Raw genomic sequence first — 22,810 nt, forward strand, 5'->3', positions numbered from 1 at the left:
CTCTGCCCAATACCACAGGGCAGGACCTGGACCCTCAAGGCCCCACTCCCCATCTTCAGTGTGTCTGGTGCCTCCCGGGGAGGGTGCCCGGCTGGACACAGGTGCATGAGAGGGCTCAGGACCAGCCCCAGACAGCATGGAGACCGAGGGCACTTATCACAGGAGACGTGCAGATGGGGTGGCATTAACCTGTTATTACTGAGGCCGTTGGGTGACATCATGTGTTCCCTCGCCCTCCGGGTGCACCTCCTGCTGACCTGGGCCAGCATAGCTGCAGAAGTGTGGGTCCCTGGCAGCCCGGGGCGGACAGGTGGGAATACTCAGGCTGTGCAGGCGCCCACAGGCCCGGTGCTCGTGGCTGCTGACAGGCGCGCTCACAGAGGCCCCAGTTCCCGGCCCCTGGGAGGAGCAGCAGAGCCCAGCGAACAGGGACAGAACTCTCAGAGCGTGGCCCACGGGACCTGGTGGGGAGGAGGGCGGGCTGGTGGGGGTTGACCGCAGGCCCTCCCACTCCAAACAGAAAAGTCCTCAGGCAGAACGAACAAGAACTGAATGGCGATGTATTTTAAACACTCATATTTTGTTTCTTCTCTCACATGTCTCCCTTTGCGTGTTTTTTTTTTTTCCACAATTCTATGCCACTGTCCATCAGACCCCGGCACCTGCGGCCGCCACGTTTCAGACGATCGTATGGGGAAGCCGTTTCAGTCACAGTCACAGGAAGGCCGGCCACAGGACACAACAGAGCAAGGCTTTAAAAATCACTCAAAAGGGGAAGAAAACCCTTGAAAGCCTCAGGCCCACCCTCCTGTCCCCAAGGAAGATGTCCCCGGCGGCGGTTTCCTCCCAAGCCTGGCCGCTGTCACAGGGGCCCTCTCCTCTGCCATCGCCTGCCCTGGCGTCTCTCGGAGGAAGCTTTCACATCAATCTCTAGAAGCAGAAACAAAACAGTCCCAGCCCTCCCCCCGCCATATCCAAGTATACATGAGGGATAAAATTACATTTGTACAAAAATAGATTTTTTTTTTTTTACCTTTCCAGATGCTTTAGACATTTTCTCTTATCGTTACTTTCTTATGTATCCGTCAGCCTCTCTAAAGTATTAGCTATGCGTCCCAGCTAAGGCATTGCTAAGGATTGGGGACGGCTAAAGCTGTCTGCTCCAAAGCATCTTAAAATAGATGCATCTCCTGCCTTGAGATATTCATTCGAACCCGGATTTCACCAAAGGAGGGTCCTTATGTACTTGCTTACACTAAGCAAATTTATAGGAAAACGGGAAACGTCTTGATTAAAAATAAACACGAAACATTGGTAACTGCTCCGCCTCTCTGCGGCCCTGGTGTGCGGCTCTCTCCACACACGTCTGTACAGCACATCCATGTTTACGCCACACACCTGCGTGGATGGGCACCAGGTCACGCACCCTGACCACGGCGGGGACGTCAGCCGGCCACCCACAGGCTGCACATGCTGGCCAGGCCCTCCTGGGTGACCCACGGGGAAAGGCTCAGGGTCTTCTCCAGCACGGCCATCAAGCCACCAGCCCAGAATTCTTGGGGAACACCGTGACTTGGAACACCGAAGATCAGGGCTGTCTTTCCCAGAGCCCGTGTGCTTCCAGGGTGCAGAGGGCCGGTAGCTGACACAGGCCCTAGGGTGGAGGGTCCCAGCAGGCCAGCTTCCAAAACACACCTGACAAAGCCTAGGGTGGCCCAGCCCTGCGGCATCTTCACTCCTCAGCCTCAGGAGCCCCATCAGAAGGCAAAGCAAGGAGGTGACCAGCTGAGGAACTCGCCTGAAGGCGTCAGGGTGCCCTGGTGGCCCAGGAAGCAGCCACTGCAAAGGGGGGCCTGCGGGGAAGCCGATTCATCCAGCCGGGCCGAGCCAGGGACAGGCACAGGTGGCTGATGAGCTGATGTTAGTGCTATCTTTAGAAAATTAAAGATTGTCCCACCAAAGTAATAATTACAAAAAAATCACCTTAACTGAACCAGATTGGTAATACTACTGCAGGTCTGGTAAAATAGAAACTCTGCCTCTCCACTGAGTAATGAGCCACACTCCTCACGCGTCACCTTTTCGAACCGACAGCACAGGCTGTACAACCCCAAAGCCGATGAGGAGGGGCAGGAAGGCTGGTGGGGAAGGCTGCAGGGGCTGGGGAAGCCAGGGTTCTGCTTTCAGAGGTTGGCAGTCCGGCGGGGCGGGGGGGGGGGGGGCGCTCAGAGCTTTACAGCCAGCCAGCCAGAGCTGGAAATGGCAGGGCTGCCAAGAAGAAGCCGAGCCCCCGAAAACGAGGCCCCGGCCCTGGGCTTCTTCCTCTGGAGCTGCGGGCATTCCCGAGTGTCTGGGCGCACACGGACGGGCACTGGCCGCAGAAGGCACCGGGTGTTGGTGTGGGGTCTCTCACGCTCCCACCACTGGGCCCCAGAGCACCCGGCAGTGCCTGGGAGGAACCAGGGGCCTGTTACAGGTGTGAGGCTCACCACTCTGCCTCAGGATGGTGGCTGGACAGAGGACACCTCTGGGGATCCACACTGCTAAAAGGCAGGGGTGGAGGGGAGCGGGAATGAGAGGCTTCTGGAACCTCCGCCAGTCTCTGTCTCGAGCAGACTCAGCTGCAGCCTCCACCCAGTCCCTCAGCTCAGCTCTGGCTAGAAGCTCCAGGAAGGCAAAGAATGGACACTTTCTTCCCCACAAAGGCTGGAACGCTGCCCCTCTGAGCCGCTGCCTCCCAGCCCAACCCCCCAGGCAGCTCCCCTCCCCACCGAGGAGCCCCTGCTGGGGCAGCCCACACTCCCCTGCTCCAGGTGGGGAAAGCCTTTGGAGAAGACGCCTACTCCCCGCTCCATTGCTAGACCGCTGCTGGGAAGACGAGGCCCCTCCTGCATCCCCCACCCGGCTGCTGTTCAGGCACCTGCTACTGACAAAGGCTGGGTCCACGGGACTGAGGCGTGAACAGGAAAAGTTCTCAGGCCAAAGGAAGGGCCTTCCAGTGCAAACGAGGCGAGTTCAACCTGAGAGAGCCCTGCACCACTGGACGGGGGACAGCCTGCGGGAGGCGCGCCGGGCCACACGGGGCTGAGCCGGGGAGGCCCTCAGCCCCGCACCGTCAACCAGAGCGGGCGTTCAGTGAGGCTCCCAAGTAAGGCTCTGGGTGAGCACGCTGTCTCTGGATACCACCGGGCTGGGTGGTCCCACCAGGGCCTGCGTATGGCCCGGGACCAAGGGCACTGCGACTCAGGGTTCTCAGGTTCCAAGTCTTTTAGACACACTGGTAGCGGAGAGAAGGCCTGAGTGAGGGTCCCACCGATGCCCCTGCAGAGCCGCGCCAGGCCACGAGGTCCCAGTTCCTGAGCCCCCCTCTCCAGGCCACCTGCCCCCTCCCCTCCCACCCACGCGGGCCTCACAGATGGTTGCAGGTCAGCACAGCCCTGTGCTTCCAGCAAGGCCAGGGACATGGTGACGCCCCACCCTGCAGGAACCAAGGACAGGCCTCAGCCCAGCCGGCAGGGCCAGGAGAAGACCCAGGCTGGGGAGGGACCGAGGCACTCCGGTCTCCACTGGAAGGGGGAGTCTGAAGCCAGGACACCAAGGCAGAGAGAAAACCGAGGGGGTGGGCGACACCCGTCCCTGCAGCCTGGAGGTGGCCCCGAAACCCAGCACAGAGGTCGGCTCATATTCTCGTTGGCCGGAGGGCAACACCTCGAGTTATCTTTGGAAAAAGACGCTACTCTCCCTTCACTCACAGCACAGGGCAGCCTGCTGGGCCCTCTCATCCCCGAGGCAGCTGAGGTCTTGGCTGATCACACGCCAGCCTGTGCCCCTAGCTGTCCCCTCCTCCTGATTAGGGGGAGCTGTCATGGGCAGGCGGGGCACCGGTACTCAGAGCAGGCGAAGACGTCACTCCAGACAGGATGGCCACACGGGAATTCTGAAAACCAGCATCCATCAACAGCAATGGAACCGAGGCCCTGTTCCCAACTCCTGCAGCTCCAGGGCCCAGAGCCGGGAGACCCCTGTGAGCCACCCAAGCCCCATGGGGTGTGGCAGGGCGTCCCGAGAGCCCATGGGGAGGCGCCTGGCCGGGCTCACTAGTTCTTGCCACTCAGGCTGCCACCTCAGGAAAGCCACTGCCCTGGGCCACAGACAAGTAGTAACAGAAAGGAGGAGGTGACAACACATCTCTTAGGCAGAGCAGTGACAGGCTGCGCCCCAAAGTCCAAACAGGCCAGGCAGAGAAGGGCAGGGACAGGGCTCAGGCTGAGAAGAGCGGCGGCGTCCAGGCGGGGTGGCCGGACCGGGTGGGCGCGAAGGGTGGGCCCGAGGGCCTAAGTCATTTGGTGTGGGGCCTCCAGCATCTCCATGAGGAAGGTGTCAATGGGCGTGTCTCCGATGAGCTTGAAGAAGAAGAGATGTTCCAGGCACTTGAGCCCAATGGAGCGCAGAGCCGGCAGGCGGAGCAGGAGCTTGGCGAACCTGCAGGGAAGGGGTCCAGTGAGGGCCGGGCGAGGGGCGCGGGCAGTCCTGCGTGGCACCTGGAGGCCTCCCTGGGGATGGGGCTGTGTCTGACAGCCCAACCCCCCTGAAGCTGGTCTGTAGCCCAGGGCCTGCCTGTGCCAAGCCCCCAGAAGGAAGGAGGGGAGGGGCGGGGCCAGACAGCGGTGGGTGAGCTTCAGTAAAGGAGTTAAACACTGTGGGTGGCTGGGGAGCTGGCACTTGTCATCTCAGTACTTTGAGAGGCCAAGGTGGGAGGACAGCTTGAGCCCAGGAGTTCAAGGCCAGCCTGGACGACACAGTGAGACCATGTCTGTACACAACAAAAAGAGAAAAAAAGTAGCTGGGTGTGGTGGTGCGCGCCTGCAGGGAGGCCGGCTTGAGAGCCCCGGTGGAGGCTGCAGTGAGCAACCACCACACCGCTGCCCTCCAGCCTGGGCGACAGAGCAAGACTGTGCCCTAAAAAACGAAAAACTGTGGGCCACGGGGACCGTCAGCGGGATTTGCAGCAGGGGAGAGCTGCAGGAGTGAACATGCCAGCGACACCTCCCGCTGCTGCAGCCGTCCCAGCCAGAGACAGCGGGGCCCTTGAGGGAACGGGGTGCTGCGCACACTGGTGAGTGGCAGGAATGGGCAAGGCACTGGATGGGCAACCACGAAGGCAAAGGGCATGGGGGGTGGTATTCAGGCTGCGCCCCCACTGCAGGGGGAGCCAGGCCTGACCTGGGAGCCGCGTGCCAGGCAAGCCCCTTCCCAGAAAGCGTCAGCACCCCATGAGGGCCTCCACCACACCTCACGCAGTGCTGTGGGCCCCAGACCGAGCAAGGGCCACGGCTTCAGCAGAAGTAGCTCTGCCAGCGTTGGGCACAGCATGGTCAGAGAAGGCTGGCAGGGAGGGAGGGACCAGGGGTCGCTAGGGCCCGGCCCACCCCTGGGAAGTTTCCTGGGGCAGGGAGCAATGCGGAGGCAGGGGAGAAGGCTGGGGCTCTGGGAAGAGGTGCAGAGGGCCAGGCACGAGGGCAGCAGCTGCCACAGAGGACAGGGTGCTGTGGTGACGGGGCCAGGTGTCCCTCCCGGCTGCCCACGTCTGCCCCAGGGCCCCTGTGCACCGCCAGGGTCTCCCCACACAGCCCCACCAGGGGCCGCAGAACCTCATTAATTATTAACGAAGTCTTTATTTCAGGGAAAAGCTCTGTGGTTGGCTGCCTCACAGTTCTTGTTTTAAAGGCAAAAACAGCGCAGAGGCTGGAGTGGGGCCAGAGAACAAGCTGTTTTCTGCTGAGCTGGCGAGATGGGCCAGGGCAGAAAGCCAGGAAAAACAAGCCGCCTGCCACCCCCTCGTCCTCGTCCTCCGGGAAGTTTCCCTTTAAACCAAGCCAGATGAGGGCCGAGCAGGCAGCGGGGACACAGTTAACCGTGTATGTGCCGGTGGTGCCAGGGCCTGGGTGTCCTATGGGTCTGGGGGCCCCCCCTCACCCCACCCCTTGCCCACAGTTTGAGGATCAAGAGGCCAGGAGAAGCCTCTTTAGAGAGAAGGGGCAGAATGTGGAGAGCTGACTCTGGATCCCAGGAATCCACAAGTTTCTCTTCCTGGACACCTACCGCGCGCCCAGCAACATGGACTCGGAGATGAGAGGCTCCCAGCCCTTCTGGGGCCCTCTGTTGCGTGGGGGGCAAATGGGCTCCTCGAGGGGGCTGTGGCCACCTATTCTTTACACACTCGTAGAGAACGTTGATTATGTGTGGGCATCAGGCCAGCTAGGCTACACATGCTTGTGAAGTACCTACTGTGTGCTGGTGTCACCTGGCCTCTGGTGGTTCTGCTTGGCAGGGGAGTGGGTGGGGGTGAAGCACAGCCTTCATCTACCTACTCGAGAAAGACCTACTATGCGCCAGGTCCGAAGTAATCCTTCCAGCGGGGCTACATAGGGCGTGAACCTGTGGGTCACACCCGCCACGGCCCACTGACCCGGACAGCCTGCTCAGGACCTACTGCCCAGGGCTGGGCCCGGGGAGGCTGCCACCTTCTCGTTCACAGAAAACAGCCTTGCAGAGGGTGGGGGCTCTGGAGACAAGAGCCCGGGTCTGGGGTCTGTGGGGGCGGGGCCCACCTTCCCGGCTGCTCTGGGTACTTCTGCTTGCAGTAGGCCTCCAGGGACGCATAGACCTTCTCCCTCAGCGCCTCCACCTCGGCCGGGTTCGAGAGCCCCTTGGAGTCTGAAAGGAGGAGAGGCCGCAGGTCAGAACCCTCAGCTGGGGCGTGTCCCGGCCACCTGTCCCTGGGATCCAGGCCTCTGTGGGGTCTCCCAGGCTGCCCCGATATAGGCAGAGCAGGTGGTGTGAAGGATGCCGCAGGACATGACCCCAGAGCCCATCGGCAGGGGGGGGCGACTGTGGAACCTGAGGCCAGGCCAGGCTGCTCTGGGCCCAAGCCCGGCTCTGCCACTTGCCAGCCATGCGACCTTGGGTCAATCATTCGCCCTCCAGAAACTCGTGTCCGGAACCTGCTGCCTTCCAGCTGCCACAGGGACGGACAATGGACGCCTCTGCTGCCCTTGGGTCCCAGCCCCGTAATTCGGATGGGAGCTCCCAGTGCCACCCCAGGAGCACCCGGAGCCCCCGGAAACCCACCCTCAGTATGCTGGACAGTGCCGAGCTCAGGCCCCGGGGTCAAGAGCCTAGAGCGAACAGTCTGGGATTGCAGCCACCAACACCTCCAAGGCCCAGGGACCCCCGTGAGTGCCACTGTGGCCCGGGGCCTGGGGCTCCTTGGCAACGTGTCTGGCTCCCCCGGCTGCCTGAGCTCCAGCCAGTCTCCTCACCCTCCCTGCAAGCCTGTGCCCAGACCCTGCTCATGCCAGCCAATGCTCACGTCTCCTCGCCCTCCCTGCAAGCCCAGGCCTAGGTCCTGCTGGTGCCTCAGCCCTGGCAACCAGGCCACACGGGACCTGAGTGGGGACTCCTCGGGCCAGGCGTGACTCAGCCTCCGTGCTGACAGGATTATGTGCCGGTGGCGCCTGCTGGTGGGCGTGACTCTCTGAACCTGGAGCTCTGGGCGGGCGGGCCCTACCCAGCAGCCTGAAGGAGCCCTCCCATGCATGGCAGGGTGCCAGGCACACGGGCATGTGTTAACACTTGCTGGGTGAAGGAGTAACACCTAGGAGGCTTTTAGAGCAGAGAACCGAGTCTGGAGAAGGGCAGCACTGTCGGCCAGAAGGCCTGCGCCCACGCCAGCCCCCCAGCCCCGAGTCCCGAGCCCTGCTGTCCTCAACCCCGGCAACACCTTGGGCCCGAGGCTCGGGGACGAGGCTGGTCCTCTGCAGAACACCCAGCAGACCTGACCCATCCCCATCGCCAGCCTGCAGGGCCGGGGCTCCTGCACTTGAGCACCGGCGGGAAGGTCACGCCACAGCCGGCCCCTGCGGAGTCTGGATTCCCACGCACAATGGTGGACGCTGCCAAGGCAGAGCCCAGAGGCACCACCGAGCCCCTGAAGACCAGCACCTTGCTGGGCCCCCGTGAGCAGAAGGCAGAGCAGCCCCAGAAGAGCGGCCACACTGGCTGGGAGGGGAGCCCACTGGGCTCAGGGAGGGCGGGAGGCCCCACGTGCAGCCACAGCATGAGGCACAAACGGGAGAAGGCCCGGGTGCCCCCGCCCCCCAGAGGACGGGGCCAGGAGCCGCGAGGCGGGAAGGCCGTACCGGGGTTGAAGAGGACGATGGCACGCAGGCAGCCCAGCTCCGTCTTGTCCATCTGCATGTCCCGCATCTTGGACACGAGCTCCGTCAGCACCCTGCGGTGGAGGGCAGACACCCCGTCCCCGTTAGGCCGCGGGCCTCACCAGGGCCCCGCCCCGGACACCCAAGGCCTCTGGGAGCCCAGTGTGGCCAACGGTGGCTGAGACGGGCCGAGCCAAGGCAAGACCTGCCAGGCGGCCGGAGCGGGAGTGGGCAGGAACCCAGGCCCAAGTGCCACCTCTGCCAGGCCTGCCCAGCCCTGCCCGGAGGGTGGGCTTCTCTCCTCTCCCTCTAGGGTCTGCCTGTGGAGCTTTATTCTGGGAACCTAGATGCTAAGGAGGGGCCTCGTGACAGCTAAGCCAAGGTAAGCCGGGGAGGCACTCGGGGCAGAGTCCACTCCTGAGCCCAGCGAGACCCATCACTGTCCCTCCTCGGCTTCGGGCCCAGCACCGCCTGGGGCAAAGCCTCGGCCGGCGGCCCAGCCCCAGCGCTCCCTTCACTCTAGAGAGCGAGCTTTCCCCAGCACCTGGTCTCCCTGGGTGGGGGCTGCCAGAGGGAAGCATTTCCACTTCTTGTGACCAGAAGAAAAAACCCACCAGCCCCCTCCCCAGAGCCGCTGGGGACATTCTCGGATGGGACTCAGCTGCCTGCCCCTGCAGCTAGACTCCGAATCCCGCTGGCCTCTCTGCAGTGTCCTGGGCCCCCTAGCCTCAGCAGCCTGCCCACCAACCCCAAAGCTGGACTGCTGACCAGGAAGTGAGGGTGGGCCACAGCGGGGAGAGGGAGATGGCCAGGTGGGGCCTAGAGGGCCGCCTAAGGAGTCTGGGCGCTACCCTGTGGGCCAAGGGGGGCCGTGAGGGTCTATAGAAGGGGGAGTGCCCTGGCTGGTTCCTCGGAGATCTGAGGGAGCCTGGAGGATAGAAGGGGACAGAACAGGAGCTGGGAGAGACCCCGATGTCTGCTCTGAGGCAGGGGCATACACTGCAGCGGGCACAGAAAAGCTCTGGGCCACCGAGGGCAAAGACTTTGCATTCCACTTGCACAAAAGGCAAGGAAACGCAGGGATCTGTTGTCACTGCTCTGGGGCCCCAGAGAATGTAAGCCCCAGGCCTCTGTCAGCTCCACCAGCCAAACAAAGGAGCTGTCAGCTGGGCGGTGGCTGGGGCTTCACTTCCCTAAGCCGCATCCCCAGTACCCCTCTAAAGAAGCTCCTGTGGGCAATAAACGTGGCACCCTTCAGCCCCCGAGAGGACTCTCCTGTATGCTTTCCTAAAGGCCCTGACAAGTCCTGCAGCAAGCCCCTCTAGCACACAATTTAAACTAGCATTTCCCCACCGTCTGCGGCCACAAACACTTTTGCACACCCGCAGGACTTGGGGACCGGAACTACCCCACGGGGCACTGCTGTTGGTGCATGCATTCCCCTGTGAGTGCTGGAGCCTGGCCTCTGCCCACCTCTAACGTCAGGGCTCTCATGCTCAGAGGCCACCTTCTCCAGGCGGCCTGCTCCTCCCCTCTCACTGCCCCTGTGCTGTAGACCCCTGCCCAAGGGAGCCTGCAGCGCCCCTCGCCAGCGTTCCTGCCCCAGCTGGCTGAGCTGACATCCAGTCCCCGGGAGGCCCAGTCTGGGTGGGCTCCCTGAGCCGTGGAGAAAGACTGTGCAGAGACAGGGACAAGGAAGCTCCTGTCCACCTCGCCCAGAGGACCGTCATGGGCCAGCGCTCCAGGAGAGCACCGTGAATGGACACAGACCACCAGGCCGGGACAAGGGTGGGCCCTCCGGGCAACGCCACCCCTCCAGGGTGTCCCTGAGAAGTGGGTGAGGTATGACCAGTGCTCCGCTGGGAGGTGTGAAGCGCGGTGGCCCCACAGCCCTGCCTGCACGGGGATAGGCACTGGAGCCCACCATGCCCTTCCGGGCTGCCCCAGCAGGACCGTGCCAGCCCCAAACAGCCTGCAATGTGCCAACCGCAATCGACAGTTCTACAAAACTGCATCTACGATCTAATCGCTCCAGTAAGAAAGCAAGCTTCCTTCCCACGGATAAACCCACGGGATCGTGGAAAAGAAGAGCTGGAGGGAAACAGGCGAAGCGCGCCCTGTGGTCTAGACGCCCAGGGCTGGGCTGGCGCAGGGCTCCCAGCCACCTCCTCGTGCTTTCTGTTTTCCACGTGGGCACCCTCCATGCCCTGGAATAATACTAGGCAGATGGTGCACAGGGCTGAGGTGGCCGGACTCTGCTGGCCTGGCGGGCGGTGGAGGTGACCGAAGCGCCATCGCCCCTCCTGGGACCACCCCCACCTGTCAAAGATGGCGCCCACCCCTGCGCTGTGGGCGCTGTTCCGGTGGACGTGCAGCCCGGTGGCCAGGAGGATCCCGTCCTTCACGGCGATGGAGCGGTGGGAGAAGGAGGCGATGAGCAGCTCGTTCCAGCCTGGGGAGGAGGCACACAGTCACTCTGCTGTCTCCAGGCCATGGGCCTCCCCACTTCCCAGGCCCCGCTGGGACTCCCTCCACAGAGGCAGCATGGCACAGACCCCTCCTGACAGGCTTCGGAGCCCCAATCCCATGGCGTGTCAACAGAAAAGAGCTTCCTGAGAATGCCTCTTCCACCGTACACGCCGGCGCAGGAAAGGCACTGAGAAGTCCCATACGAAGTTCCTGGAGCTTTGCGGAACCCAGGAGCCCACAAACCCATGTGCCCACCGAAGCTTCCTCCTGTGCATACAGGACACGCCTGCCACAGGGCATGTGGGAGAGCACCCAGGGATGTTCCCACAGCTGCCAGCAGGCTCCAGGAGCACACTCTGGGAGGTCCACGAGCACTGGAGTGCCACGGAACAGCAGCTCGCCCACCTGCAGGAGGGTGCTCGAGAGCCCAGCCTCTTTTGGGGAGTTCCCCGGGAGGCCGGCTAGAGAACAGCCCCTCAACACAAGGCTCCAGTGCAGACAAACCAGAGCAGGCATCAGGGAGGAAGAGAGCCGCCAACAGGGACCCTTGCACACACACGTCACGGCTTTCGTGGCTCCTGCAGACAGGGTGACACGGTATCACCCGCAGTCCCAGAGTCACCTTTAGCACCTTCCACACCCCTAGGGCGCTCCAGAGGCTCCAGGCTCTGTGGCCGACACTGTCGTGAATTTCCCACCTAATCCCAACTGTAATCCTGGAAGCTAGCATTAACCCTGTTTTACAGGGCGGAAACTGAGGCACGACAGTAAATGTCAGCAAGAAGCTGGTGGGGAGCACCATGCCAGCACCGGCTCAGTCCACCCGGCCTCCTGACACATGCCCACCCCGTCATGGGGATCCCGAGGGCAGATGTCACCATCCCCATTCTCCCCAGTTCACAACTGGGTCATCCAAGGACCCCAGGAGGGAGGTCCCACCCCCAAAACCACCTAGCCCAGGTGTGCTGACACACACTGGGCAGCAATGGTGCCCAACCAGCCCCAGGCTGTGCCAGCAAAACAAGGGCAGAATGGTGGGTTCTCTGCCCATCACCATGGGGGGATGCAGATGGCACCACGGGCAGTCTGACGGAAATACCGTCACAGACACAGGACTGGCACCTCCCCACCTGTCACACATCCCCTCTCCCTGCTAGGCGGCAGCAGGCAGCCTGTTGCATTGGGGGGTAGGAAGAGTGGGGTGCCCTGGCGCAGGGGCTTGGGAAACACACCCAGCCTCTGCACCAAGGCTGCAGCGCACCGTGGTATCTGGGCTCAGCCACGCCGGCAGCCAAGGAGCTTCCACTCTGCACAGACACGTTTTCCTAACCATAGAATCCTTTTTTCCCCATGAAACACATGTAGCACCACATTTGGGAGAACTCTGACATGTGAGGAATCTGTGGCCCCGAGAGGAAAAGGGTTCTCCCTCCGGTCCCATACCAGGCCCAGTGTGGACAGAGCCTGCGGCCAAGGGCAGGGATCCAGGGGGCTGAAGACGAGAGCTGTGCTGGGGCAGAACTGGCCCCAAACCTACCATCCCTGGCCAGTCCCACCCTCTTGAGCCTGCCTCTCTCCCTTGAATCCTCCAGCCCTGGGGGTTTACTTGACAGTGGCCGCCTCCCTCCCACTGCCCCGAGAGCCCGGTGAGGCCCCAGCGGGGAGGAGGTGGACTCGCCTCCTGTTGTCCAGGAGGGGCCTGGTGCGCAGCTGGGCTCAGAAGGTGCTCCTGAGCCACGGTGGGGCTCTCAGCACGGGATATAGGTTGGGGCCCCAGACACTCGGACAGAACCCCGGGAGTCTCTCCCCGCACCCTCCGGCTCCCCCATCACCGTCCCTCCACCCGATGTCCTCACTCGGGATCTCTCCTCTCCTGCCCCACACACCTCTGTAAGCGGCCCTCCTCCGTCTCAGATGTAAGGGGAGACCGAGAGGAACTCACTTTACAGGAGCCTTTGGGGTGCGTGTTCACCTTCCCTAGCGCGCCATCGCGGTCCGAAGGACAGCTCGGAACCGGCGATGTGAGGGCCCGGATCGGCCACAGCTCTCAACAGCTCAGGGTGTGCTGGCCTTTCAGGTGGACCTCAGTGACGCGAGGGACACCAGGTCTTACTCCAGGCTCCGAGCTCAGGACAAACAAGGAGTCTGGCCTGGGGCTGCTCGCTTGGTCACTATGTCCTCCACCTCAAGAGGCTGGCCCTGCCTGAGGAGCCAACGCCTGCAGACCCCTCGCAGCCCTGCCCACACGCCCAGGGCCTCCCAATCAGAACAGTCGCCTCTGTTGGGGTGCAGGACGCCTGGAACCCCACTCAAGGGCACAGACTCTCTGGACCCCGCCTCCCACGGCTCCCAGAGCCAGACAGCACCTCCAGTAGGAAGCGCACAGAGTTGAGGGTCAGGTGTGGAAGCCGGGGCCTCGGGCTGGCTCACCGGGTTCCCGTCTCACCTCTGAGCCACCACTTCCTTGGCATAGGGGGCAGTGAGAACCACTATGCCTGATCGTCTGGAGAGTTAAATGAGTCCACACCCATGAGGCAGGGCAGAGCCCCTCAGGGTCACAGCTGCCGTGCCCATGGGGCTCGTGATGGGGACCCCCTCCCAGGGTGGCCGTGACCAGAATAACCCAGCCTGGCTTCCCCTGTGTCCCCAGGCAGGAGATGTGGGCAGTATTAACAAGACCAGAGGAGTAAAGTGGTGTGCTGTCCCCACAGGGGACCTCGGGCTGCTACATTAGCCTGGCCCCTCCCTCCCTCCCGGCCCAGCAAGGCCTGGCCCCGCCCCTCCCGTCCCTCCCTTCCCCCAGCAGCATGAGGTGCCTGTGTAGCCCAGGCCCTCAGAAAACCCCGTTAGAACCAATGGGGTCTCAGAACCAAGAGCCTGGGATGAGGGGGCAGGTGGGAGGAAGGGGCTGGACAGAGGAACCTGAAAGCTGTGGGTGACCTGGCCCTGCCTGGTTTCCTCATCTGACAAACTCAAGGGCCAGGGTATGACTTGGAACTTCCGTGAACAAGCCAAAGCTATCATTTGGATTCTTTACTTCTGAAGGCCGCCTGGACAGGTGGGGCAGGAACCCACCCCAAGGGAAGGGGCCCACCCCACAGGAGCAAACGCATGTGACGCCAGCTGCCCACAGCCCAGCTGGAATCCTCCACCAGTTTCCGGGCCCCTGCAGGGCTGTGGCCACTGCCCCCGCTCAATGACACCAAGAGACACAGGTGGACACTCCCAGGGTGAGCAGAGACCCTGGGCCTTGAACCTGGATGGCCAATGGCTCTCAGGATGGTGGGAACCCCAGGCATGGGCACCCGTTCCCACTGCTGCTACTGCCCAGCGGAAGCCACCTCCCCACCAGCACTGGGAACGCAGTGGGAGGGCCCAGCAGGAGGGACATAATGGGGGAGCAGCCAGTGCACCCCTGCCCCTGCCAGGGCTGGGTGGGGCTCACCTCTGCCACTGCCTCCTGCACAGAGGAAAACCCAGCAGGGCTGCCCCAGCCCCCAGCCAGGCTATAGCCACGGACCCTGACCCCAGTCCCCTGGAGGGGACAGAGCCCTCCAGCCAACACCAGCTAGGCACGGCGTATCCTTGGGGCTGACCGAGGTCCTCTCCAGCCACTGGGCCAGTGCAGGCTTCAAACTCCCATGCTCCACATCTGGGCTGGATGTGTCCCTCAGTGGACCTTACGGGACTTGGGAAGACCACCTAGTGGGTGAGCTCCCAACCCCAGCAGACAGAACACACAGGACACTGAGGCGCAGACAGTAAATGACTTGGTCAAGGTCAGCACTCACAGGCAGCGGGGCAGGACGCATGTCGGAAGTGCAGCTCCAGACACACAGGAGCAGGGCACGCTGGAGACAGGTCAGCAAGGACCTCAGTGGGAGCCGGGGGAGGCCAGGCTGGGAGGACCCACCCAGAGACAAGCAGCAGTAAAGATGTCCCGGGAAAAGCCACTGGGCAGGAGCAGAGGCCACCCTTGAAGGGATGGCACAGGGTGGCTTCCCAGGCATCCTAGAAGGGACCAGGGATTCAGAGCACCAGGGCTCTGGGCTTCGTGGGGAGCCCCCACCCGACTACAATCCGCTATGATCACCCCAGTCAGGCCAAGGTTGGAGCCAGAAGCCGCCTGCATGGGACTGCAGGGCCAGGTGCCACACAGATACTGTGACGGACACAGCCGCCTGACCCGACTCGGACCTCTACCCGGCCCCAGCGCACAACCACCGGGGGACCCCCAGGAAAAGAGCTGCGTGTGGCCAGCCATTCTCTGGGTCTAACGGGTGGGTTGGGAATGGGGGCACCGTCCTCTCTCTGCAAAGGCCTGGGGTATCTCTACAAAGACCACTGGGGTCAGGCAGGCGGGCAGCTGGCAAAGCCAGGGGCTCTGAACCGAGGGCTCTGGGGGAGCCCCTGCAAACGAGGCCACACCCTGAAAGAAGTCTGAGCCCACAACAGCAGACACCCACATGCCTAAGGCCCAGGGGGGCAAGGACCCGACCCACCAGACACCAGGCCAGCAGGATTAAGTCAAGGGCTTTGAGATGGGAGATTATCCGGGCTGATCCAGGGGGGCCCCAATAAGGCCGTAAGAGTCCTTACAGGAGGAGGCAGCGGCGCCAGGCCCTCCACACACAGCCCGTGTGGTCCCAGCCCTGACCCAAGCAGCTTCCAGAACGTTCCCTGCTTCACAGGGAGCCCCATCTCTGCTTGGTGTGTCCTATTCTCCATTTAGTGTTGGGAGTCGCCTTGTATGGGCCGAGGCTCCCTGGTCAGGCTGAGGACGGGGCCCGCAGTGCAGCTGTGGAACTCCAGGCAGCTGCGACACCCGGCCCTAAGGGAGCTTGGCCTGTTGGGCCTAGGGGCACATGGGACAGCAGCCAGCACCATCGTCGCTGCTGGGAGGACACTGAGGGCAGACCTGGGCCCCAGCGGGAACCTGCAGTAAGGGCCTGGTCTCAGCTACTCCGTGACTTGGTGAACACCAGCCCATGAGGGATGCCCCTCACACCCACTTTCCAGGTGGGGGACCAGCTCAGAGGGCACCACCCCGCCCAGGCTCCCACTGCCAACCTGACCCCCAAACCCCAAAGCTGAGCTCCCAGCCCCTGTCTGGCGTCGCAGGGCATGTGCTGAGCGTGGGGCAGACATTTCTGTGCCGAGGCTGGGTGCATCACCATTCCCGCATGGAAACAGGGCCTTGGAGTGGGAGGAGAGGGCAGAGAGCACATGGCCCTCCCGGGCAGCCCCTGAGACACACCCAGCCTCCCTCTCCAGAGCTTCCCATCCTCCACTGACAGCCCTTCACCTCTCTGAAGGCCACACAGAGAGACCCGCATGGCACCCCTCCGTATGGGGGCAGGAGGGAAACTGAGGCCCTAGGCCCTTCCCCCACAGTCCCACATTGTCCACAGCTGGTCCCAGGAGGTGGGAATGTTCCGAGACGCATCCCGTCCTCACACCTGCCCCACCCCCGCCCGGGCCGGCCACTCACCTGCCCGCAGCAGGATGACCTGGTCGTCCAGGGGCAGCTCTGAGAAATGCGGGATGCGCTTGGCCCACTCCACCAGGGTGAACAGCTGCTTGTCGGCTGCCTGGCAGATGTTGGTGACGGGGTCGTTCGGCTGCAGGGGAGGAAGACGAGCAGCACGTTCGGTCCCAGAAGTCGACGTACTGATGGAACACAGCCCAGCCCAGGCCCCACCCACATGCCGGGCCCATGGGGAGCACTGAATACGGCCCCCAAAGATGCCCATGCCCTAATCCCCGGAACCTGGGAACGTGCGACCTTGCACGGCAAACAGGGCTTTGAGAGGCATTAGGTGTGGCCTTAGACTGGGAGCTGGGCCTGCACTGGGGCCCTAATGTGTAGCGGCGGCAGCAGGAGCCTGCACTGTGGGCCCACTCTGCCAGGGTGAAGGGCTGCTTGTCGGCTGCTCTTGCCAAGAGTCATTGCAAGGGGCCCAGGAGAGGGAGGCAGCAGGGGCAGAGGAGGAGACGTGATCACAAGCGCTGGGGCCTGAGGGAGACGCTGCTGGCTTTGAAGGAGGAGGAAGAGGCCATGAGCCAAGGGATGTGGGGGAACCGGAAGCTGGCAAACGCAGGGGCAGCCTTCCTGTCACAGCCTCCCCGTCGCAGCCTCCACACCGCAGCCTCCAGGAGCCAGCCCACAGACACCTCAACTTCAGCCCAGCCAGACTGAGATGGCTCTCTGACCTCAGGACGGTCAGATAATAAAACGTGTGTCGTTTCCAGCCGCTAGGTGACAGCAGGACACGCGTCTCTCCCACCGCTCTGGGAGGCAGGTGCAGGGAGCTGGAGAAACCAGATATGGGGCGGCGGCGGAGCTGGGTGGGACCGACCCCTTCATCTCTGATGGCCACAGTGTCCCGCCCCGGGGATGGGGCTGACATGGAGGTGGGCACTCAGGAGGGCAGGCACCTGGGCTGAGACACCAGGCCCCAGGCACAGGGAGCGAGCGGCCTTCCCAGCTCCTTTGGCAAGTCCTAGCCAGAAGAGGGCAATTCAGTCTCACAGATGAGGAGACCCAGGTGGCCGTGAAGCAGGGCAGGACGGGAGGCCCCTCCCCAGCTCCCGGCAAGTGGGGCTTGGGTCATGGACCTTCTATGTTCTGAGCAATGGGGACTCAGACGACGGCCCCCTTGGTTGTGCAGCTGCAGGAATAATGACTGTGAATGGGATCTGGGGACCTCTTACTCCAGGGCATTTGCCAAGGAGAAAATGCCTCTCTTTGAAGAGCGCCCACTGACAGAAACCGCACGCTCGTCAGAGCCGCGCTGCCTCAATGCAGTGCCCGGTGGAAAGAGCCTCTAAAGGCTGAGTGGGAAGGCCCCGGATGAATGGTATGGAGGCCAGGACCCTCAGAAGAGGCCAGGACAGCCCTTGGGGCCCCGAGCCTGAAGGGGCGAACAGAGGGGCAGGATTCGTCAGCTGAGAGGGGCCCGCCACGGTCTACACAGGTCTCAGACTCACTCACTCCTCCGCAAACCTTCCATGAGCAGCACGTCCACAGCCCCGGCACCCACAGGCTCCGGCCTCTATGCCCAGCACCCCCCAGGCCCACCACAGCCAGGCCCAGCTTCGCAGCCTCAGCCTCCCCTTCCGTCTCGCTGGGGGCTGAACGGGGCAGGTCCTTCTTGCCTGCCCATTTGCCGCAGGGCATCCCTGAGAAAGGGTCACGCAGCCTGGCGGGGGAGGGGGACGTGGGGAAAACACCCTGAGCACTGTGTCTGCAGCACATGGCTCTGCATGGGAGCCTCGTACCCGGGAACCCCCCAGCTGCTGGCGGGCCACTCTCGGAAGCCAACACGGGGCCCAGAGCAGGCCCAGGTGACAGGCAGTTGCCATGGGTGGGAAGAAGAGCCTCGAGTCCTCCTCCACTGATGGGGCCTCTGCAGGAGAGGATGCAGGGTCATCATCTGTCATGTGCCTGCAGCAGGCACAGCCAGGACAGGGAGAAGGGTGTGGCGGCTGAAAAGCCAGCAGGCTGGAGCGAAGGAGGCACACGCCCAGCAGGTATGAGGCTCTGGCTCCCATGACAGCAGGGCCGGGCCTGGAGGGGTCCCCCAGGAAGGGAGGGACCATGCAGGTTCCCGGCTCCGCCCAACTCCACCTCCCTGTGTGGCTCGGGAAAGGCTTAACCTCTGTGAGCCTCCCATTCTCGCCTGGAGACCCAAAGTGCCTCGTGTAATGGAAGGCGTGTGACGGGCTCCACTCCTGCCTGCAAGTGTCCATAGGACCCGCCCAGGCCAAAGCCCTGGCCCTGCCCCATGCTGGGGAGAAACCGGGCACCAGGACCGTGACACTCGGCAGGTTGCCTCCTCTCTGACCTCAGTCTGCCCATCTGAGGGAAGGCACCCAGTGAGCGGTCTGGAAGTTGGACCCAGACCAGTCCACAGAGGAGTGTTCAGTGTGAGATGAAACAGAGGAGCGGGCACGGAGAGCCCCATCCCTGCGGAGACGCGTCCTGTACCCCTGAAAGTCCTGCCTGTCTCTGCGGTTCTGAACTCCCTGAACTTTTACGCAATGAGAGAGAGAGAGCAGATGGCAGACTTTTCTCCCAAATAACGTCCTTACTCCACAGAATGGAACCTGGAGGCCCTTGGTGCACACGCCGACCTTGCTTCTGGATTTTCTGCCAGCTCATGAAACCCTCAGGGCCTCCCTCCCTCCCTCCCCGACTCCTCCCCTCCATCCCCCAGCCTCCCCTGCCCTCCGCAGGACTGGACAGGTGGGCACGGGGCAGGGCAGGTGTGCAGACCAGACAGGACTGTGCAGTGTCCCAGCTGGGGTGGGCCTGCTCCAGTCACTCACGGGGAGGGTTTCTCTGGAAAGAAGGGGCCTACTGTCGGGGTCCCGTGTGCCTTCTCCCCAGCAGCCTCAGCCCCCGGCCAGAGTAGAGGTCTGAGGAGAGCCAGGACGTGCGTAAGGCACCGGGCTGTCCTATCCAGAAAGAGCAGGGGAGCAGGGTGGCCCCAAGCCAGCCACGGGGCTTCAGGCAAGAGCAGACCCTCACCCTCAGACAGGCAGAGGCAGTGGGGGTGTGGGCCCTATGTGAGGGCCAAGGAGCAGGGGCAGAGTGGCTATCGCTGACCGAAGCTGGCGGCGAGGAACAGCCCAGCCATCCCCGGCAGTCTCGTGGGGGCAGCAGACATTAACCCACCGCACACCTTACCCCGCGCTCACACGTCACCCTGTGATGGCTCGTGCTAGGGGCCACAGAAGAAAGAGCAGGCACTCTCAGCCCACGCCACAGGGGCTGTCCCTACCCTGGTGGGGGCACAGATACAAGCCAGAGGTACCTTAGCTGAGACCAAAGCCTGAGGAAGAGCCAGAGGGCCCGGCTCCAGGCCATGGGAGCAGCAAGCAGGAAGGCCCTGGTGGGTCAGCAACAGTGATCTGCAGAGCACGCCCAGCACTGAGGGAGGGCAGCCCGCTGTGCCTGGGCCCACAGAGGTCAGGGTCACCTCATGGTCAGCCTGGACAAGGTCATCGGTGACCACGGGGCTCTGGTCCCAGCCCCAAACCCACAGAGACACAGATGAAGTCTGGATACCACAGTCCCTGAAAACAGCAGGAAGCTTCGTGCAAAGTCCTGAGCCTTGACTCAGGCAGCCAGGAGCTCACCCGCCCTACCGTGGGCACAGCTGCAGCCAGCCCCTCCGTGGAGCCCGGGACAAGCGGGGTCTGCCAGCCAGACCAGCCCACCAGGGAGCAACGGTTCCCAGAACATGCATGTCCCTGGGCCTTAGGGTAAAAAGGGCTGAGAACGCACCTGTGACGCCCTCCCTAGCAAGGCTGCTGACAGCAGTAAGTCAAGATGCCACAGGGAGGGAGCCAGCGGCGAGGAAGGGTCCAAGGCAGGAAGGGCGAGGCCAGGGGGTCTGAATCCAACACTCCGCAGCCGGCTGAGCCAACCCAGGAGAAAAGCCTGGGACCCACCCACGGGCTGCGGCCCACCCATCCTCCTCCCCTTGAGGCTGCCAGTCCAGGGTGGGAACAGGCAGGAGGGATAGCATGGGGGTCACAAGCTGGGGGACTGCAGAGCCGTTTTGATTCCACAGCACCCACCACGACTGCTGGGTACCTGCCCAGGGCCATACAGCTGCTGGCAAAGACAGCTCCGGAACCAACGTGCAGAACTCTCGCCGGAGGCTCAGCCTCCTCCCACACCTTTTCCAGGGGGCACCAGGGAGGTCAAACCCCAAGGAGACACGGCAGCTGAGGCCCCAGCAGAGATGGCTGAGGAGGAGGAGGATACAGCCACAGGGCCCCTGTCCCCTGCGTGAGCGCCACCCCTGCGTGGGCCAGGAGAGGACGGTGGCGCCTAGCTGGGGTGAGGGGCCCACAGGGTCACCACGGGTAAGAGACCAAGCTGAGGCGGCCACAGAGCCCAGGGCAGCCCCCAGGACGGACCTCTCTGGCTCAGCAGCAGCTCAGGTGGGTGAGTAAGGGAAACTGAGGCAGGCAAGCTGCCCTCCCCTGCACAGGCTGCAACTCACCGAGCTGGGGTTCAGCCCCACGTTGGCCTCCACGTAGGTCTCGGTCTTGGGCTCCACAGCCAGCTCGGCCTCCAGGATCCTCTCCACGGGCATGTCCTCGTTGGCACTGCTGGTCGACTCCACCTCGTTCTCGTTCCGGTCCTTGCCTCGCTGCCGCTCCTCCTGCACGGCTACAACCCGGGAGGCGGGGTCGGCCCCACACTCAGCCCGGCCAGTGGCTCCCAGGGAAGGCTGTCGGGGCCGGGTGGTGCCAGCTCCCAGCCAATGCACCCACAACACCAGCATCCCCATCAGGGCTGGGTGCTAGAGACCCCATCTCTGCCCCAGGCCTGGCGTCCGTGTGGCTGTGTGCTCTGAGAACAGAGACCAGCTCTCATTAACTCCAGTGAATTTTCACAACAGGAGCCTGCCTGGGGCCCGGCAGGAGACCGTGCAGCAGGAACCTCAACATGCAGCGACAAAGGCCCTGATGGTCTACGGACTCAGGGAGAACCAGGAAGCCTTCCTGGAAGAGGTGACAAGGTGACTGGAGGCAGGTGCAGAGGAATAATGGCTCAGGTAGGAGACACAGACCCTGCAAAGGCCCAGAAGCAGAGCAGGACATGCTCACGAGGGGCACCCATGCTGGCTGAGGGCCTGGGCTGAGGGGCACATCCAGGGGTGACAGGCTCAAAGCCACCGAGGCACGGAGGAAACTGTGCACCCGTAGACCCCACAAGCGTCCCAACACCGGGCCCTGCCAGAAATGGAGGGCAGGCACCCACCAGGCCCCACCCTGGCCACACAGAGACAGCCCCCCCCAGCTCCACGAGCCACGCCCCAAGCAGCGGCACAGAGATGCCTTTCGATCTGCCCCAGGAGCAGCCACTCGTGGGGCACCAGAGGCCGAGCGTTAGGATAAAACACAGCGATGCTTGCAGGCAGCAGAACCTGCATCCCTGGCCGAGCTCCCTGCTCAGGCGTGGGCTCCAGTCAGCCGACTCTGATCAGCCCTGGGGGTGAGCTCAGTGAAAGGCCTGAGGCATGAACCCTGCTGCCCAGGCGCAGGAGGCTCCTCCCGCCCCACGCTTCCCGCTACCTGGATTTGCCTTCCTGGACTGTCCACTCTGGGCCCTGAGGAAGCCACCTCAGCCCCTCTGCCGCCTATCTGGGCATCCCCTACTAGAAGGGCCAGGGGGCAGGCCGGGACCCAGACGGAGCTCGGACAGAAGCGTCCACTTGGCTCATGGGTCGTTCCCCAAAGACACGCCCGCTTCCCTGCAAGGCCTAAGCCGGGCTCCGGTCCCAAACCCACCACCTCCTCCCTCTTCTGTTCCGTCCGCCACCCAACAGCCTCACTGGCGGGCACCCGCATTACCCCACTGTACTAATGAGAAGACTGTGGCTCATGGAGATAAAGTGACTTGTCCAAGTGAGTCAACAGCAGAAACAGAAGAGCAATGGGACCCGGGCCGCAAGGCCGGTTCTGTCAGGCACAGCTCACGCCCTCCTCCAGTCAACCCTCCACTCCCGCCCTGAAAATGCCCCTCTTGCCGTATCTCCTCCCAGCCCAGACACGGACCTGGGGCCAATTCCTCCCTCCCTCGTGCCCTCCTGCCAGGGTGCTGGGCTGGGCAGTCCCTGATCCAGGCCCCTTCTCCTCCTATTCTGAGGCCTAGGACACGGCCTTTCTAAGGGCCCGAGGGTATGGCCTGGCAGGAGGGTTCCTAGAGCTGCCACCTTTCTGAGCCTTGGGTGGGGCCCCTCCCAGCCCCTCCCAGCCCCTCCAGGCCATCTTGGTGGTGGGCAGAACACAAACCTGGTAGCCTGGAGCTCTCCCAGGCACTAAGCACCATGGACTGACTATGCCCCGTCCCACCCTCCCACCCTCTGGCTTCCAGATGGTTTTGGCCAACACGAGGGACAGCAGGAGGAACAAGGGCGGGAGAGCGTATCTGCGCCTCTGGCACCCTCCCTGCCCCTACCTGCCATGGTGTCAGCCGCCACTTCCTCCTAAAGCCACAGCTCCTGCTGAGCAGCACCCTCCAGGCTCTGCGAGCCCCTCCCCACTTCACACCCCCAGGCCCGGGGTCCCCAGCCCTGCGTGGTTCCCTTCACGCCAGC

The 22,810-nt window shown here is 63.2% G+C and overlaps 1 protein-coding gene and 1 pseudogene across 3 annotated transcripts in view; both read right to left on the bottom strand.

Moving 5' to 3' along the window:
* Window positions 1-539: 539 nt before the first annotated feature.
* On the bottom strand, window positions 540-3,782 carry LOC120360685 (uncharacterized; annotated as a pseudogene).
* The window catches only part of RXRA (retinoid X receptor alpha), a 108,810-nt gene continuing 86,539 nt past the window's right edge, over window positions 540-22,810 (bottom strand). For all 3 annotated transcript variants that reach the window (XM_074394535.1, XM_039461287.2, XM_074394536.1), the window contains 6 exons: window positions 20,708-20,877; window positions 16,180-16,309; window positions 10,539-10,671; window positions 8,202-8,293; window positions 6,612-6,717; window positions 540-4,482 (listed from right to left, as the gene is read on the bottom strand). In XM_074394535.1, coding sequence (XP_074250636.1) covers window positions 4,335-4,482; window positions 6,612-6,717; window positions 8,202-8,293; window positions 10,539-10,671; window positions 16,180-16,309; window positions 20,708-20,877 — 779 coding nt within the window. In that variant the 3' untranslated portion in view covers window positions 540-4,334. The remainder of the gene's footprint in view (window positions 4,483-6,611; window positions 6,718-8,201; window positions 8,294-10,538; window positions 10,672-16,179; window positions 16,310-20,707; window positions 20,878-22,810) is intronic.

Source organism: Saimiri boliviensis, chromosome 2 (assembly GCF_048565385.1).
Source record: "Saimiri boliviensis isolate mSaiBol1 chromosome 2, mSaiBol1.pri, whole genome shotgun sequence".
Taxonomy (NCBI): Eukaryota; Metazoa; Chordata; class Mammalia; order Primates; family Cebidae; genus Saimiri; species Saimiri boliviensis.